Below are 15,803 nucleotides of genomic sequence, written 5' to 3'. Positions count from 1 at the left end.
GCCTTTGAGCAGCTGCTCAGAATGTGCTCTAGGGTTCCACGCTTGGAGCACAGTGTACAAGCTGGTGACTCCACTTTGCCCCATATTTGAAGGTTTGATGGGCTGGGAAGCACATCATATACCGCTTGGACGAGAAACTTGATCCGCTGTGGCTCTGCCTTCCACAGCTCCGACCATGTCACCTTCCTCTCGATCGCATTCTCCCATCGTATCCAGGCACCCTGTTGCCTCATTCCCACTGTCCTGCAGGTTCTCTCCTCCTCTACCACTGCTCTCGTTACCTTGAACTCCTCTTCCAAGGACTTGAGTGGCAATTGCAGTTTGTTGCGATGCCCATAGAGTGCGATGCTGCTTAGACTTTTTGGAAGCCCCAGCCATTTTCTAAGGTGGCTGCTGACCTTCCTCTCTAAGGTTTCCACAGTCGAGATTGGCACTTCATAGACGAGGAGTGGCCACAGGATCCTGGGAAGAATGCCATGCTGGTATAGCCAAGCTTTGAACTTCCCTGGCAATCCAGACCGGTCCACTGACTTCAGCCATCCGTCTAGCTCAGTGCAGGTTGATCGGACGGATGCTGCGTCCCTCAGGGTGCTGTCAAACACCTTGCCTAAGCTCTTGACAGGCTTCTCAGTGCCGGTTGGGATTGTTACCCCTGCGGCGCTGAACCGGGACTTGTCATCCACCTTTCCTCTTTTCAGCACCATTGATCTTGACTTGGCTGGTTTGAAACACATCCGTGCCCACTCCATTAGCTTTTCGAGACCCTTTAGAATCCATCGACAGCCTGGGACTGACTCTGTGGTGACTGTGAGGTCATCCATAAATGCTCTTATCGGTGGCTGGCGTTGAGCTGACTTCATCTTGGGCCCTCTGCACTCTGGTTCAGCAGACTTTGTGAGCATATTCATGGCCAGAGAGAACAGAATTACGGAGACAGACTATCTGAGTTATGAAATGATACGTTGCACTCTGCCGGCGTCTTTCTGTGCTGCATTTCTGGATAGGCTCATACCTTCTCCTTGTCAAAACACATGCAAATATTTCAGATTTTTATTTTTTTATGACGGACGAAATCTTCGGAGGCAGTGTCCAGTGTGTAAACATGATTGACACAGCGTTAGATTGTATTTATTTTTTCAGTGTGCAAGGACCTTTAGTGTTTGTCACGTAGTATTTGACCAGCATACTTCCCCTTGTAGTATTCAAAGGTCATTTAATACTTTAGTTTTTCTTTTATTAACCTGTTTAGGCTTGTATTGTGGATGTGGGGTTGTGCTTTTTACCAACCCAGCCTTAAGCCTTGAAGTTCAGGATGTTTGCTAGAAAAACAACAGTGTTTGTGTGACAAACGCGTGAAAATGACAAATGATTTATAAAACTGTAGTGTAGTGGACTGTAGAGTCCCTCGCTTCTTGTAATGCTTCCTCTGTATTTATTCTCAGATCTGAAGGCTGAGGAAAGTAAGAAGACTTGCACCTTGCCTGAGGCCAGTGGCTCTTCGCCACAGGAGATTGACCCGGCCAAGGAGAACGAGGTCCTCTTCACCTACTCTGTCCACTGGGAGGTCAGTGATTGCTGCATTGACTCTCAAGTGCTTTTATATATTACAGGCACCATTCACACATGAATACACTGTGGCCATGGCGACTGTTAGAGGCGATTGTTAGGCGACGGCTCTCCCACCTGATCCACAGCCGTGAATAATTCCGTAAAACCACCCAAATTGCTGTATTTAACAAAGGATTAGTTTGAAATTAAAACATGTTAATTCATTTTTATCTATATGATCATGTGATGTCAGGGCTTTCTCTCTGTGGTTCCCTTTAGACCAGGGGTGATCAAACTCAACTTCACTAAGGGCCACACTGGAAAAGGAGAATCGCATCAAGGGCCAGACATATAGTTTATTTTCATGCTTTTATTTTGAAAAAAGTCAAATATCTTTGACTTTGTTATTCAATGTCTCATATAGTCTTCTCGCTTACAGTTTGGTCCACATAAAGCCCTAAAAAAAGGCAGCAAATAGTTCCTTAAAAATTTTAGAATTTAGCAAAACAAAGATTACATTTTAAAAGTCAACTCACAGCAACCTGTTTCCCAGCTTTCATTTTGAAAACTCCGCTTCTTTGGAAATTTCTGGGAGTCCCAAAGTCGGCAATCTACCAAATTCTGCTCTAAGTGTTGTGTAGTTGCCGTTTGAAAAACAGTTTCCTGTATTTTTGTTTTGGTGCACAACTAGGCGGGCCAAAATTTATTGTGAACCTAAATTGATATGCGGGCCGGATAAAAACCTGCCAGGGGCCGGGATCGGCCCGCGGGCCTTGAGTTTGACACGTGCTTTAGACCCTTTTGATAATTTAAAATCCAGTGTGCTATAAAGTCAAAACAATAGAAAATGTGTGACGGTCCAAATACTTACAGATTGCAGTTGGAAATGTCCGGGTTCATTCATTTCAAAGCAACAAGGTCGGGTGATAGAATTCAGGTTTCTTTCCCCCAGCAGGGTCAGTTTTCCAGGTTGAGGGGTTGAATCAAAGCTAGGTAAATGTAGAGGAAGGACTGCTGAGCTTCTTATCTCCTCTGTGCAGGAGAGCGAGGTCAAGTGGGCGTCTCGATGGGACACGTACCTGACCATGAGCGATGTCCAAATCCACTGGTTCTCCATTGTCAACTCTGTGGTGGTCGTCTTCTTCCTGTCTGGTATGTTAAATCTTTGGCGAATCCTGCTCAGCGCAACTGTAACCTCTTGAATGTCTATATATATATATATATATATATATATATATATATATATATATATATATATATATATATATATATATATATATAACACAAGAAAGTACTGTAGGTCATCAGGCCCATGGCAGACAATTAGTGAATACAAATTTAATGTCAAACATGGCCTTGAAATTGTAACACATAGCATCGGCCTTGTGCTTTGTTTACACTTCTCTGGAAACTCTTGAAACATTTAAAGCTTGTAAATGTCACGATTCTCCAAATCCTCGATCCGATAAAATTTTCGATTCTAGGGTCATGGTTCGGTTGGATTCTCGATTTTTACATTTATTTTTTTTAAAGCACAGGTTGCCATGCCATTATTCAAATAATATTTGAAGATTTAATGCTCAAATGCAGCCTGTTATTAATATGTACTACACTACTCAGGCTTATGCATTGTCAATGCCACTTGAAGCATGTGGTTGTTATTACATATTCTGTCCACTAGAGGGACTTCCAACATCAGCCTGGCCTTGAAGTGGGCCTACGTCACAGCACATTGCTTTTCCGACACGCCGCTCTCTGTTTACATTCATTTCCCACCACGAGCACACAGCGGCACAAATCAAAAGAGAACTCTGTAATGAAACAATATCTAACAAGTGTAGTGAAGCAGCTCTGTTGTAAAGGCTAACAGTGCTCGGTTAGCACAATGACATTATGTTAGAAAGCAGAGCCGAAATGATTTGTCAAAAAATAAAGTAACAATAGTGTTAGCCACGATGCTAACGTCATTGATACTAAGCCAAACGGTGCTGTCACTGCTATCGAACATTGTCACTCACTGGAAATCCAAAATACTTCCACACCGGCAAAAGCGTGAAAGAGGAGGGGGTTCAAGTTCTGTCCATCGGTCTCCTGCATCTACAGTTGCCGTGCTATCTTTTGACTGGCTGTAGCTAAGTTAGAGGAGTTTGACTCGCAGCACTTCAACACCTGTGTGTTTTTTTTCTGCTTGACAAGCCGACCGGACGTGACATGGGGGCGTGATTCCATTTTTTAATTCGAAGTTCGACATTGTGACTTCATTTCACAATGGAAATCGTGACACCCTTAAAATCTATATATTATGTAATATGTACTAAATCTATAGTTTTATCACAGCATGGAAAATGTTGATGTCTGTCTTTCGAGCTGACTGACATCCTTCTCGTTTCCCGCCTTTTCCCTTTTCAGGTATTCTGAGTATGATCATTATCAGGACCTTGAGAAAGGACATTGCTAACTACAACAGAGAGGATGACATCGTAAGAAAATACACACCGACAAGTCCTTTGGGGAAAGAACGCATATGTCTTTGAGAAATTGTATAGAATTATTTGATTTAAGTGTAACTGCAATCAACTTGGGCTCTTGACGTTTAATAAATCCGTATATTCCAGGCACTTGACCACACTTTTCTCTACTTATCTCTATCTAACCAGGAGGACACCATGGAGGAGTCAGGATGGAAGAATGTCCATGGTGATGTCTTCAGGCCCCCTCAATATCCCATGATCCTCAGCTCTCTGCTGGGCTCAGGGATCCAGCTCTTTTGCATGATCCTCATCGTCATCTGTGAGTTGGTTTTCTTTTTTCTCTGGCGCTGGCAAGTGCTTCATCCTGTGGGCTTTGTGTCTATGACGACGACAGTAACGTTACCTAGGTTTTTTTTTTTCAGCTTGAAATGATCCCAAACTTTATACACTTTCTGTCGTTTTCTCTGGCCTGTCTCTTCTCTTTGCCCTTTTGCGCTTTCTTCCTCTATTTTGCAATCCGCTCCATCTACTTCATGTCATCTGTACGCAGCCTGTATGCGTTGTGTGACCGTATTAATCATCCGTGCCAAACAGTCGATGCAAAGAGTTTGCAAAAAAGATGGAGCCCTTTGGAAAAAAAAAGATGCTGCACACAGAATAAAACGCTACGTGGACACTCAGCCTTAGACCATGATGTTCTTTTCCCATCATGTATTCACAGGCTAAAAAATTGGGTCAAAGGAATGTTCCCATGGTGCTAAGGCTCACATTCACGTTATCCTACAGATATGAAGCAGCAAGAAATAAGTATGTGAAAGGCCAAACTATGCAGAAACAAACAATGAAATGTGTCTGCACCTAGGTTATTATAGTTTTGCATTTTTCATTAGTTTTTATTTTTATTTTGTTTTGACTTTTGGTTTTCAAATTCAGTTTAGTTTTAATTAGTTTTTAAAGCGGGTTTAAAGTCTTGTCATCACAGTGAGGTTGCCAGGCAACCAGAGGAGACTCCCAAGAATTCACTGGCCCAGCCAAGAAAGAGTTCCAGCAGTGTTTCTTATTTACATGGCATCTCCAAAATTAGGTTACTGCGGAAAACTGGAAATATACAGATGACTTAAATTTGTGTAACACAGTGCGCGATTGTCATTGCAATCTGTGACATGTTCTAACCACCGCGTGCTCCTGTGTGTATGTCCTAGTTGTTGCCATGTTGGGCATGCTGTCTCCATCCAGTAGAGGAGCCTTGATGACCACTGCCTGCTTCCTCTTCATGTTCATGGGGTAAGAGCCATATTCATCCTTCTAATCCTCATTTAGAGAATCCCAAAGACTCAGGAATTAAGCTATTTTCAAATACTGCATTTCTTTGATGTTACACTGCTTTTTTCCAGTGTATTTGGTGGCTACTTTGCTGGCAGACTGTACCGTACACTGAAGGGCCATCGGTGGAGGAAAGGAGCATTTTGTGTAAGTCAACAATCAACTAAAGCTCTCATCACTCCTGCGTTAGTATATCTGCTTATTTTGAAATGCTACATACCCAATGTTTGTTTTGAGTTCTGCGAGCAAGGCAGCTTGATAAATGACTTCTATGTATCTTGTCTGCTTTTTTGATTGTTTAAACGTTTTATCTGTTGTAATTGAAATGTTATTGTCTAGTTGTTGAAATGCATGCTGTGCGCATGGCCCCATTATGAATCAGGGTCTCCCTCAGTGGGCCCCGAGTTTAAAATAAAGGTTTGAAATGAAAGAAGTGTTGCTGTGAACAGAGAGGCTTAGGTTGTTTGTTTTTGTCTCCCCTGTAGACAGCAACGTTGTATCCTGCCGTTGTTTTTGGAATCTGCTTTATCCTCAACTGTTTCATCTGGGGAGAACACTCCTCCGGGGCAGTGAGTATCATGACACAGAAACACCTCATTTAAAATGTATGCATTCAGTGAACATTCATAGCAAATTAGGGAACAAGCCAGCTAGAAGGATAATTACATTATTGTAATATAGGGGTGTAAGAAAAAATCGATACACTTGAGTATCGCGATATTTGATTTTGCAATACTGTATCGATTTTTTTTTTTTTCTTTTTTAATTAAACGTTCAAAAATATTCATGTCAGACAGCGGTTCACGTTTATGTTGTACCACTAGATGGCTATGCTGAGACACACCACTAGTGTCCTTGCCTAACAGGGCCTAGCAGTGCCTGACTTTTTTTCTAGAAACCAACAATGTAGCTATGGCTGAAATACTTTAGCATATAAACATTAGCTCACTAAGAACATGTGAACCACAATCCCAAACTGGCAGTTTGATTTTCTGTGTACTGAATTGTTTACCTAAAGTAAACTTCTTTGACTTTTATGAACATCATGTCTTTTTTTTTTTAAATATTAGTTTTTCTAAAATTATACTTTAAAAAAATCCCAATATATCGCCTTACGCACAGTAACGAAATATATTGAATCGTGACCCATGTATCGTGATACGTATAGTATCGCCAGATTCTTGCCTATACACAGCCCTATTGTAATAGTGACGTTAATATACCAGTTGTAACAGATCACTTGTAAAACTTTGTTTAAAGGAAAGATTGACCCTAAATCACTTTTAGCATATTAAAGTGAGACTATGTAACTTTTGAGAAAAGAAATATCATAATGATTTTTCACTTACAAATACAGTCACATGGATTGTTAAACATCTTCCTTTATTTCTTGTGTCCCTGCTGTCTTCTCTCACCACTCTAGGTTCCTTTCACCACAATGCTGGCCCTGCTGTGTATGTGGTTCGGTATCTCCATGCCCTTGGTCTACCTAGGCTACTACTTTGGCTTCCGCAAACAGCCGTATGATAACCCAGTACGCACCAACCAGATCCCTCGGCAGGTCCCAGAGCAGCGCTGGTACATGAACAAGTTTGTAGGGTGAGTGTTTAAATAATCTGCTTTTAATCTGTGGCCATTTACTGGGATGGCTGACGTTCTGTAGTGTAGCGTTTAAAATGTTGAGTTAAGGCATGCTTTCTTGAGATCAAAATGTTTTATTTTCTGTCCACTAGGATCCTGATGGCCGGGATCTTGCCATTCGGTGCCATGTTCATCGAGCTCTTCTTCATCTTCAGTGTGAGTACAACTGCTCTGCTCTAAATGTGTAGTGATCGATTCAAAAGCCAGATCACCTCTTCTTTCAATGCTGTACAACTGTTTGTGTGTGTTTTCATATCTGTCTGTAACTTAAAGGTGCTCTAAGCGATGTAGGGTGAGGTCACTTCTTGTTGGCGTTCGAAGTACTGTCAAACAAAACGGAGGCTAGCTCGCCCCTCCCGCCTCATCCCGTCCCCTCCCCCTCCCTTCCGTGCACTAACCCTTTGTTGTTTGTGTCTCCACCTACAGGCCATCTGGGAGAATCAGTTCTATTACCTCTTTGGCTTCCTGTTTCTGGTCTTCATCATCTTGGTGGTCTCCTGCTCTCAGATCAGCATTGTAATGGTTTATTTCCAGCTCTGTGCAGAGGTACGTTCATTTAGGCTAGGTGTGAATACACATGCAAGTGCTGCCTTTCACTACTTTATAAAGCATTGGTAAATAATTTATTAACAACAACATATAGAGACAGAGCGCACCGCGTCAATTTCAACTGCTAGCAACAACAGAAAAAATGCCTAAAAGCTGCTGTGTGGCGATATTCACTACCAACAGGGAAAGTAACCCATGACTTAAGTTTTAAAGTTTAGTTAGTTAATAAGCTGCTGACCTGAAAAACTGAGCTTTTATGAAGACAAAAGTGAACACAGACGGGAGGAAGAAGCAGAGAGAAGGGGAAGACTGTGGGACCCTGACACTAAGCTAACGTTATCTCCGACGTTACGTTTGCAGCAAGCATTTTGTTACCAAGTCAAATATCCAACTGGCCGTCCTTCAATACCCACCAGGTCCAGATTTGTTGCGGAACGGCTGAGGCCATGACTGACAGCTGAAGTCGCGAATTCACGTATGATCGCGCGATATAACAGGATGTAGTTTCTATAAACGGAACAGTTTGTTTCCATCCTGTCTCCGCCCATTATGACGTTTTCAAGGTGTAGTGCAGGTAAATATGATCCGCCGTGAGCATATAGCTCACGTATGTTAGCACATAGCTAACATACGTAATGTCGGACATAACGTTAGCCTAGCGTCTTAGGATCCCACAGTCTCCATTCCTCCTGCTGATTCCTCACGTCTGTGTCCACTTTTATCTTCATGAAATCTAAAAAAAAATAAGTTTTTCTGGTCGGCAGCTTATACAGACTCAAGTTATGTTTTTTTCAGCTTTTAGACATGTTTCTGTTGTTTGCTAGGAGACGAATTAGACGAGGAGGCACCTCCGGTGCCTGGGTTAAATGTGCTCTCTCTATAGAGGGTTTTCACGACGCGTCATCAGAACAGAAGTCACCATATTGGAGGTACTCCGCATCACAGGCACTGAAGTAGATCCCGAAAGTCGTCAAGGAAAATGGTTAATTATTGCCGTGTTTTAGTTTGTACCAATAGGTCAGACCGAGAAAAACATTTGGAATATTATCGACTTCCAAAAGTTATTAAAAACCAGGGAGAGGAATGCCTGAAGTTATCAGAGGAAAGGAGGCGCTTGTGGTTGGCAAAGGTCAACCAGGATCTACGAGGAAACAATCTGTCTTGTTCGGTCTTTGAAATGAAAAAAAAAAAAACGATCGAGTCACTTGGCTACACCTTGAGTATCACAATGATATCATACAGTTAAGGTTAGGTTGATTAAAGACGTTATTGGATTACTTACTTTGGGCTTCACAACACAACAGTCGTTAATGACTTGGTCCTGCGTCTCCCTCAGCCATCCACACACCATCTGGTTATAAGCCTCCAAACCTTTGTAGGATTTAAGGTCTATATGGAGAGAGTGTATGGGCTCGGCGAGAAAACCAGGTAGTTGACTATATCGGGATATGCAAGAGGGAGCCAACTTTTAGGGATCTTCACCGCCAATAAACCATAATTTCTCGAAATATCGTGCCTTTTCTTGTGGTCCAAGTCCTACCCTATATGCCTTTGTATCTTGGACGCGTTTTGATGAGCTTTTCAAAGTAGAGTATCCAAAGCGCACATTAGGGCTGCACAATTATGGCCAAAATGATAATCACGATTATTTTGATCAATATATTGATCACGATTATTTGTTGATTTTAACCAAAACACATAGGCTAATTATAACTGCTTTCACATCCATATTGTGCTACAAAAGATACAGGCAACGCAATTTTCTGTTCACGTTAACGGCGCATGTTAAAATCCGGTGCCCGGTATCTACCGGACGAAATGGCAACGGCAATTACGGTGCCACTTAAATGTCTGCGTTGCGCTCTGATGCTCCAAAACAGACGTTGGAGGCACCAGAAACATCGCTGCACGTCACGCTAGTTAACACTAATAACACGTTACACAGCAGCTAACATTAGCCTACCACTAGCTACAGTAGTAACTGGATTAAACACGGCTAAAATGCTGACCTACTCAACAGTCTGCCGCTAAAGCTATGAGCTAAAAGACTCAAACTAGCACTGGTCACTGCTGTTGTCTGAAAAACAACACAGACGGGACAAAATGTTGCGTTTACTGGTAAACCTCGTGACAACTTATGACCGACTGCTATCTGTTGCCGTCCTCTGTGACTGTCTACATCTAAACTAAGCTGCAGGGAACAACTCTGATTGGTCCATGGAGGCACGTGATCAGAGAGTGGTTTACGGAGCTTTGGGAAAAAACAACAACTTTGATACAGAGCGTTCTATGAACGGAATGAAGCATTTTAAATATCGCTCCATCACGTGAATTTGATCGTGGGAAGCCGTGATCGTGATTAAAATTTGATTAATTGTGCAGCCCTAGCACACATTAGTCCGTTCAGTTGTTTACACCGAGTGCCTCCAATATGGCCGCGCATCCAGGTCACCGCCCAGAACGTGACGTCGGTGAAAACCCTCTGTTGTTAGACAGTAGAACTTGCAGTGTGAGGGAAGTGATGCAGTGCTTTATAAAAGTTTCTCCTCAGTGTTGGATAGTGCCATTTTCTGTGTGTATGTGTTGTGTGTTGCCAATATTATCCAGCAGTAAACATACCTACTGCTTCTGCCTGAACCATATCTATACCATCATCTGTTTTTTCCGTTTCTCCCTTCGACCAGGACTACCGGTGGTGGTGGAGAACCTTTCTGGTTTCAGGAGGCTCGGCGTTCTACGTCCTCATTTACGCCGTCTTCTACTTTGTCAACAAGGTAAAGGCCCTGAGGCGGTTTGAGACATTTCAGTCAACAGATCTTCTTTGATTCCACTGCAGCTGAAGAAATCAATGGGTTTTAATTGGACATACTATTATTACCTGTAGTAATCATTGATATGATGGCACATGTTGTCACGTGAGTTTGTCTTAATGGCACTCATTGAATGAAATAATTAGTATCTCTGATACATCGTCAGGGTTATTTTGAGTTAGGCCCGAGACTTCAAATATTTGATAGAAAACCTGCATTATGAACTAGATGCATTGGTTTTGAAAGAGGAGGGCATTTAACAAACAGAGTGTGATATTAAGTTACATTATAAGAAATGTGTTTTTGAAGTTTGACTTATGAGTCACTTTTTCAGACATGCACCTCGTTGTGTAAATGCGATGGCAAGTAATGTTTCTGTCCAATGTCTAAATAAGCACCCAAGACCCAAAACTTAACTTCTTGTCATTCCGTGTCTGGCTTAATAAAGTAGATTTATTTAGTAAATAATGAAATTGATGGGGGATTAAAGATCCCCTAAATACATTTCATGAGTGATAATGGTTTATCACCATGTTGGAAATCTCAATCTATTTGTTCTCTGTTATTCAAAAAGTCCTGAATCTATGAATATTTAACTGAAGGATGTCTCCTGCTCGACTAAAAAGTACACTGGAGGCAATTCCACAAAATCCTGGTTGTAAGTGCATGTGTTGAGTTTTAAGGTGAGACGGATGTGAAAACGGCTTTCTAGTGTCAAACTCTGCGCACACATCACGCTGCACAGTGAAGGTCAAACCTCCAACTGAAGTAACACGAAGAAAACCACATTTTTGAGTGGTGGGGGTCTTGCTTCAATTGCAGCGTGAGATGTGAAAGCCATCAGGGATGCAGCTTGTTAATAGGGTTGGGTTCCTACGCAACCGGTAAGAATCGGACTGAATTAGAACGCAAATTTCGGTTCCACTTAATGTGTCAACTGAAATATTTTCCCTCTGTCACTCCGAAACGGACGTAAAAATATCACACTTTCTCTGTAGTCTACCGTTAGCTAGCTACCGTGAATGTAGGCTTCTTTTAAAATGGCATATTTTCCCTCTGGGCTCACCAAGACGGACATTAAAGCCTATTAACCATTCACTCCACGTGATCGCTAGTAAACATATTACAACTTTGATGTCATTTTTCAAAGAATCTGTGCGGGAATCAAAATCGTTTTAAAAGTACCGGTTCGGAATCGTAAAAATACAAAAATACTACTTGTTAAAGAAGAGAAACACTCCTCTCTCCTCACGCCATTACCTGGCAGCTAATCACTGTTCTCAGCAGTGACACCGCTCCCGTCTCGCGCACCATGTGCAAAATTTCTTTCTGTAACTGTTCTCTTATGTCTGAATAAAACCAAAATAGGGTTGGGTACCGTTCACATTTTTTTCGGTACCTCAAATTTGGTTCCGGTACCCAACGGTACCTTTTCCCTCTGTAATAACCAAAAAATTATTTCAGTTGTAAAAATAATTCCAAGCCTATTTATCCTATTTACTTAAAACATTTAGTTCTTTATTTAGAAGATTTAACACCACACAAAATAAAACTCCTCCCAAACCCGTTCCTACAACCTATTAAATCAAATAATTGGTCATTTCTTACACTGCACTGTAACTTTTATTCTTGTATTTGTATCTTCTTGTTTTTATTTTCTATCTCTTTTTAAACAGCTCTTTAATGTTTTATGTAAGGCACTTTAATGGCATTGTTGCTGAAATGTGCAATAGAAATCAGGTTACCTGGCCTTAAAACCTCCAGCCTGTCAGTCTGTCACCAGGGCATAGAGAACACTGGTGTGCCTGCATGGCCCAGAGGAAGTGTAACTGCACCGCGGCCGCCCTAGGCTCGCCATTAATATTATATTGCAGCGAACACTGTCTGCGTGGGGTTTGGAAAAGTGTAACGACACTCGCAACCACTTAACCGGCATTGCCGTGATATATGAGAGAGAGAGAGAGAGAGAGAGAGAGAGATATATCTGTCATCTGTAATGTATTCCATGTCCTTAAAGTCAGAATATCTCGTCCTCTGCTGAATCTCTTGCAAGTCCGCCAACTTAATAGAAAGTGAATGGCAAAAAAAACCAACTAAATAAGATGGCAAATGAACAGTGCATTGAAATGGATTCCTCTTCTCGTCATTTCTCCCCAGTTGGACATTGTGGAGTTCATCCCCTCCCTCTTGTATTTCGGCTACACGGCCCTGATGGTCCTGTCGTTCTGGCTGCTCACGGGCACGATCGGCTTCTACGCAGCCTACATGTTCATCAGGAAAATCTATGCTGCGGTCAAGATCGACTGAGTCGTCACTGTCGCTGCTGTTGTCTTTTATTTTTTTTTTTTTTTTTAGGGTTGTTACTTTATTTTTGTCACATTCAGTTTTTTTTAATGTATATATTTTTTAATTCGTCATGTCAAACAAGCACTGACTTGTGTGTAGGGGGGATCAAGAGGGGTTCTTTTTATGGTGCAACAGCCCCACCCACTGGCCTCATGGGAAAGAACAGCAAGATGGCAGAGCTAAACTCTCTCTCTCTCTCTCTCTCTCTCTCTCTCTCTCTCTCTCTCTCTCTCTCTCTCTCTCTCTCTCTCTCTCTCTCTCTCTCTCTCTCTCTCTCTCCCTCTCCTTTTCTAGGACAGAGACTCAGAGGGATGTCTCCTCTGATGGGACGGTTAATGTCTCCTGCTGTTTTCACCTTGCACACAACACAGTGGGCCAAAGCTTGTCCAACGACAGTTTCTGCACATTTTTGTTTTTGTCTTTTCATTTGTTATGAGTCTAACTTATCCAGGTTTTTATTTTCATTTTGTCTGACCTAATTTCTTTCAATTATCTTCTGCGAAGCTACTTCATCTGATTTTTCTTACATACGTTTTGTCTTTCCTCTTTCCAATGTCTCTGTTTTTTGTTTTTTTTTCCAAATGTCACTTTGGTTTCATTTCAGAGACTTTGAGATCAGGGAAGGATTTGGGGAGTCTCAACTGTGGTTATGGTGTTGACTTTGTTGTGTTGAACTGATATGGATGGAAATCATGCTGGGCAGTTCTACATTGTAACACAAGAAAGGATAAATTAAATGTTGTGTTATTTTTACTCTAGTTTCCATGTCCTGGTGTGACCATGTTAACCACAACTGTAATCGAGATATTTCGCTTCTCCTTCCAAAACAATGAGTCTTTTATAAATGTCAAACTATTGGTCCATTTGCTCTAAATGATGCATAACCGCTCTGAATGGGACTATGAACCCAATGCCCTGAGGCAGTGGGCTGTTGGCTGGAGCCACTGGAGTTGGAGAAAAAGAAAAGCTATAGTCAACACTAAAATGACAAGGAGGAGTAACCTTTTGTATTTGGAAGTCTGCAACACACACGTGTTTGAAGCTTTTCCAGTAGAGACTTACAAAAAGTATAAATGTTTCTGCTCATTAATGCCATCGGTGTAGCCTTAGCGGTGCAGGATGCCTGCTGAACTATGCAGTAATGAAGAGTGCAAAAATCGCTGTTTGTGATGGTTATTTCAAAGGACCAGTTACGTTGAGAAATTATGCCTCATTTCTTCAAGTTTGAATCTGCTGTATGATACATTTTTTTTAATGTAAAATATGAAAACACTATGAATGCCAGCAGGATCACCTCTGTGTGTTTCTTCTACCGATAGTGAGAGAGATTATTTTGGCAGTGCTTGGGTGTCAATGGGTTGCAGAGCATTGAAATGTAATCCAGTGTTCTTAATAGATCTGTATAGTTATCATGTATTGTTGAATTACAGCTCGTGTCCTATCCCCCCCCCCCTTTTCACTTTTCAAATGACCTTTTTTGGGGGTGACGAAAATGTGGTCTTACTTTTCTAAATCAGATTTTTTAGCTGAAAACCTTAAAATTGGATTTACAGCATGGGTGGAACCTGATTTAAAAATCTAGTTTGACAAGCATCTCAAGCTAAGGGCTTCCCATAGACAACCCATGTATTTTACTTTAGCTAAATTACACAATATAAATTATATTAATCAAATGGCATTGTAATCCTGTCATTAAAGGAATCGTTTGACATTTTGTGAAATACACTTATTGCCATTTTTGCGATGAGTTAAAATATGAATTTCCAACCAGCAGCCAAGCTTAAAACGGAGTACGGAAACAGCTAGACTCTATCCAAAGTCATAAAAAAAAAATCTAGCCAGGCTATCTTTTTTTTTTTTTTTTTTTTCCACCATGGTTTCACGTCTTGATGCTAAGCTAAACTAACCAACTGCTGGAGGTAGCTTCATATTTAGTGTACATCTGACGGCAAGAAAGGGAATGAGCGTATTTCCCAAAATGACAAAGTATTCCTTTAAAGACAACACATGCAGTCATTCTAACCCTATTATATATCTCAATCACAGAACGGTTATTGTTATCTGACAGATCAGATAACGCAAGTCCAGCAAAACACTAGTATATAACTGCAGTATAGTTCATGGTGGATGTTCGGGGCAAGATTATAGTCCTACGAGAATATTCTAAAGACTTGTTTCCAACAAGCAGAGAAGATGCATTGTCATCAAGCATCACAAGCTTCTTAGGCTTGCATTGCCAGACCTTCCTCCACAGCGCTGCGGAAGAGGGTCTGGCTTGTCCACACAGCATTGCAGGATAGGAAAATCCGTGCTCTGGTATATTGCCATTTCTTTAAACCAAGCGTCTTGGGCTCACTGAGCACCAGAGGGAGCCAAGTCGCCTCTGCAAAATAGCCTCGGGAAGGAGCTTGTTTTGGTGGAACATGTGTACGCTCAAAGGTTGTTTTAGTCGTGCAACAGAAAACTCAGATTGGACAGATAGTCTAGCTAGCTGTCTGGATTTACCCTGCAGAGATCTGAGGAGCAGGTAACCATAGTCCTCAGGAATCCACCGGAGTTTAGAACGCCAACACAAAGAAAGCGAACGGTGGCGAACATCCGGCTGAAAATTAGGGATATCCGGCCGAATTTCCGGCGGCACCTGAACAATCCCAGAAATGAGATGATGTCAATATAGACTACAAGCTCCTAAACAAATAAGTCCTCAAAGATTAAACTTAACCACCACTCTGAGCCCTTTTGCTGAATATTGCATCGTAGTCTATCACAGTCTTTATGGTTACAATCAAACTGGTTTGTAGTTAGATCGACCCGGCTTCTCCAGGGGCAAAACATCATCTTCCTGCGCCCTCTTCTGCCTTCATAATCAAGCCAACCCAAACACTTGTTAAACTACAAAACAGCCGTTTGAAGAGAGCGAGACGAGCCAAAATTAAGTTACCCCTGCCACTTGGCTACGGGACGTGACTGCTCAGTAAAGCCCCAGAGGTTTCCTCAATTCAAATGAGTGTACTCGTGTATTGACCATTACTCTTTGATTTAGTTCCTCTGGGATACCATATTTACTGTACCATGCTCTGCCCTCTGTATTACGTCAGAGAGATACTGACACTTG

General features: G+C 41.7%; 1 protein-coding gene across 1 annotated transcript in view; it reads left to right on the top strand.

Annotated features, from left to right (window-relative positions):
* The window catches only part of tm9sf4 (transmembrane 9 superfamily protein member 4), a 23,064-nt gene extending 9,092 nt beyond the window's left edge, over positions 1–13,972 (top strand). The window contains exons 7-18 of the mRNA XM_078254260.1: positions 1,443–1,564; positions 2,589–2,700; positions 3,958–4,028; positions 4,206–4,338; positions 5,222–5,303; positions 5,414–5,489; positions 5,828–5,911; positions 6,766–6,941; positions 7,076–7,139; positions 7,410–7,529; positions 10,217–10,306; positions 12,500–13,972. Coding sequence (XP_078110386.1) covers positions 1,443–1,564; positions 2,589–2,700; positions 3,958–4,028; positions 4,206–4,338; positions 5,222–5,303; positions 5,414–5,489; positions 5,828–5,911; positions 6,766–6,941; positions 7,076–7,139; positions 7,410–7,529; positions 10,217–10,306; positions 12,500–12,649 — 1,280 coding nt within the window. The 3' untranslated portion in view covers positions 12,650–13,972. The remainder of the gene's footprint in view (positions 1–1,442; positions 1,565–2,588; positions 2,701–3,957; positions 4,029–4,205; positions 4,339–5,221; positions 5,304–5,413; positions 5,490–5,827; positions 5,912–6,765; positions 6,942–7,075; positions 7,140–7,409; positions 7,530–10,216; positions 10,307–12,499) is intronic.
* Positions 13,973–15,803: the final 1,831 nt, after the last annotated feature.

Source organism: Sander vitreus, chromosome 7, assembly GCF_031162955.1.
Source record: "Sander vitreus isolate 19-12246 chromosome 7, sanVit1, whole genome shotgun sequence".
Classification (NCBI taxonomy): domain Eukaryota; kingdom Metazoa; phylum Chordata; class Actinopteri; order Perciformes; family Percidae; genus Sander; species Sander vitreus.
This window is presented reverse-complemented; position numbering and strand designations above follow the sequence as displayed.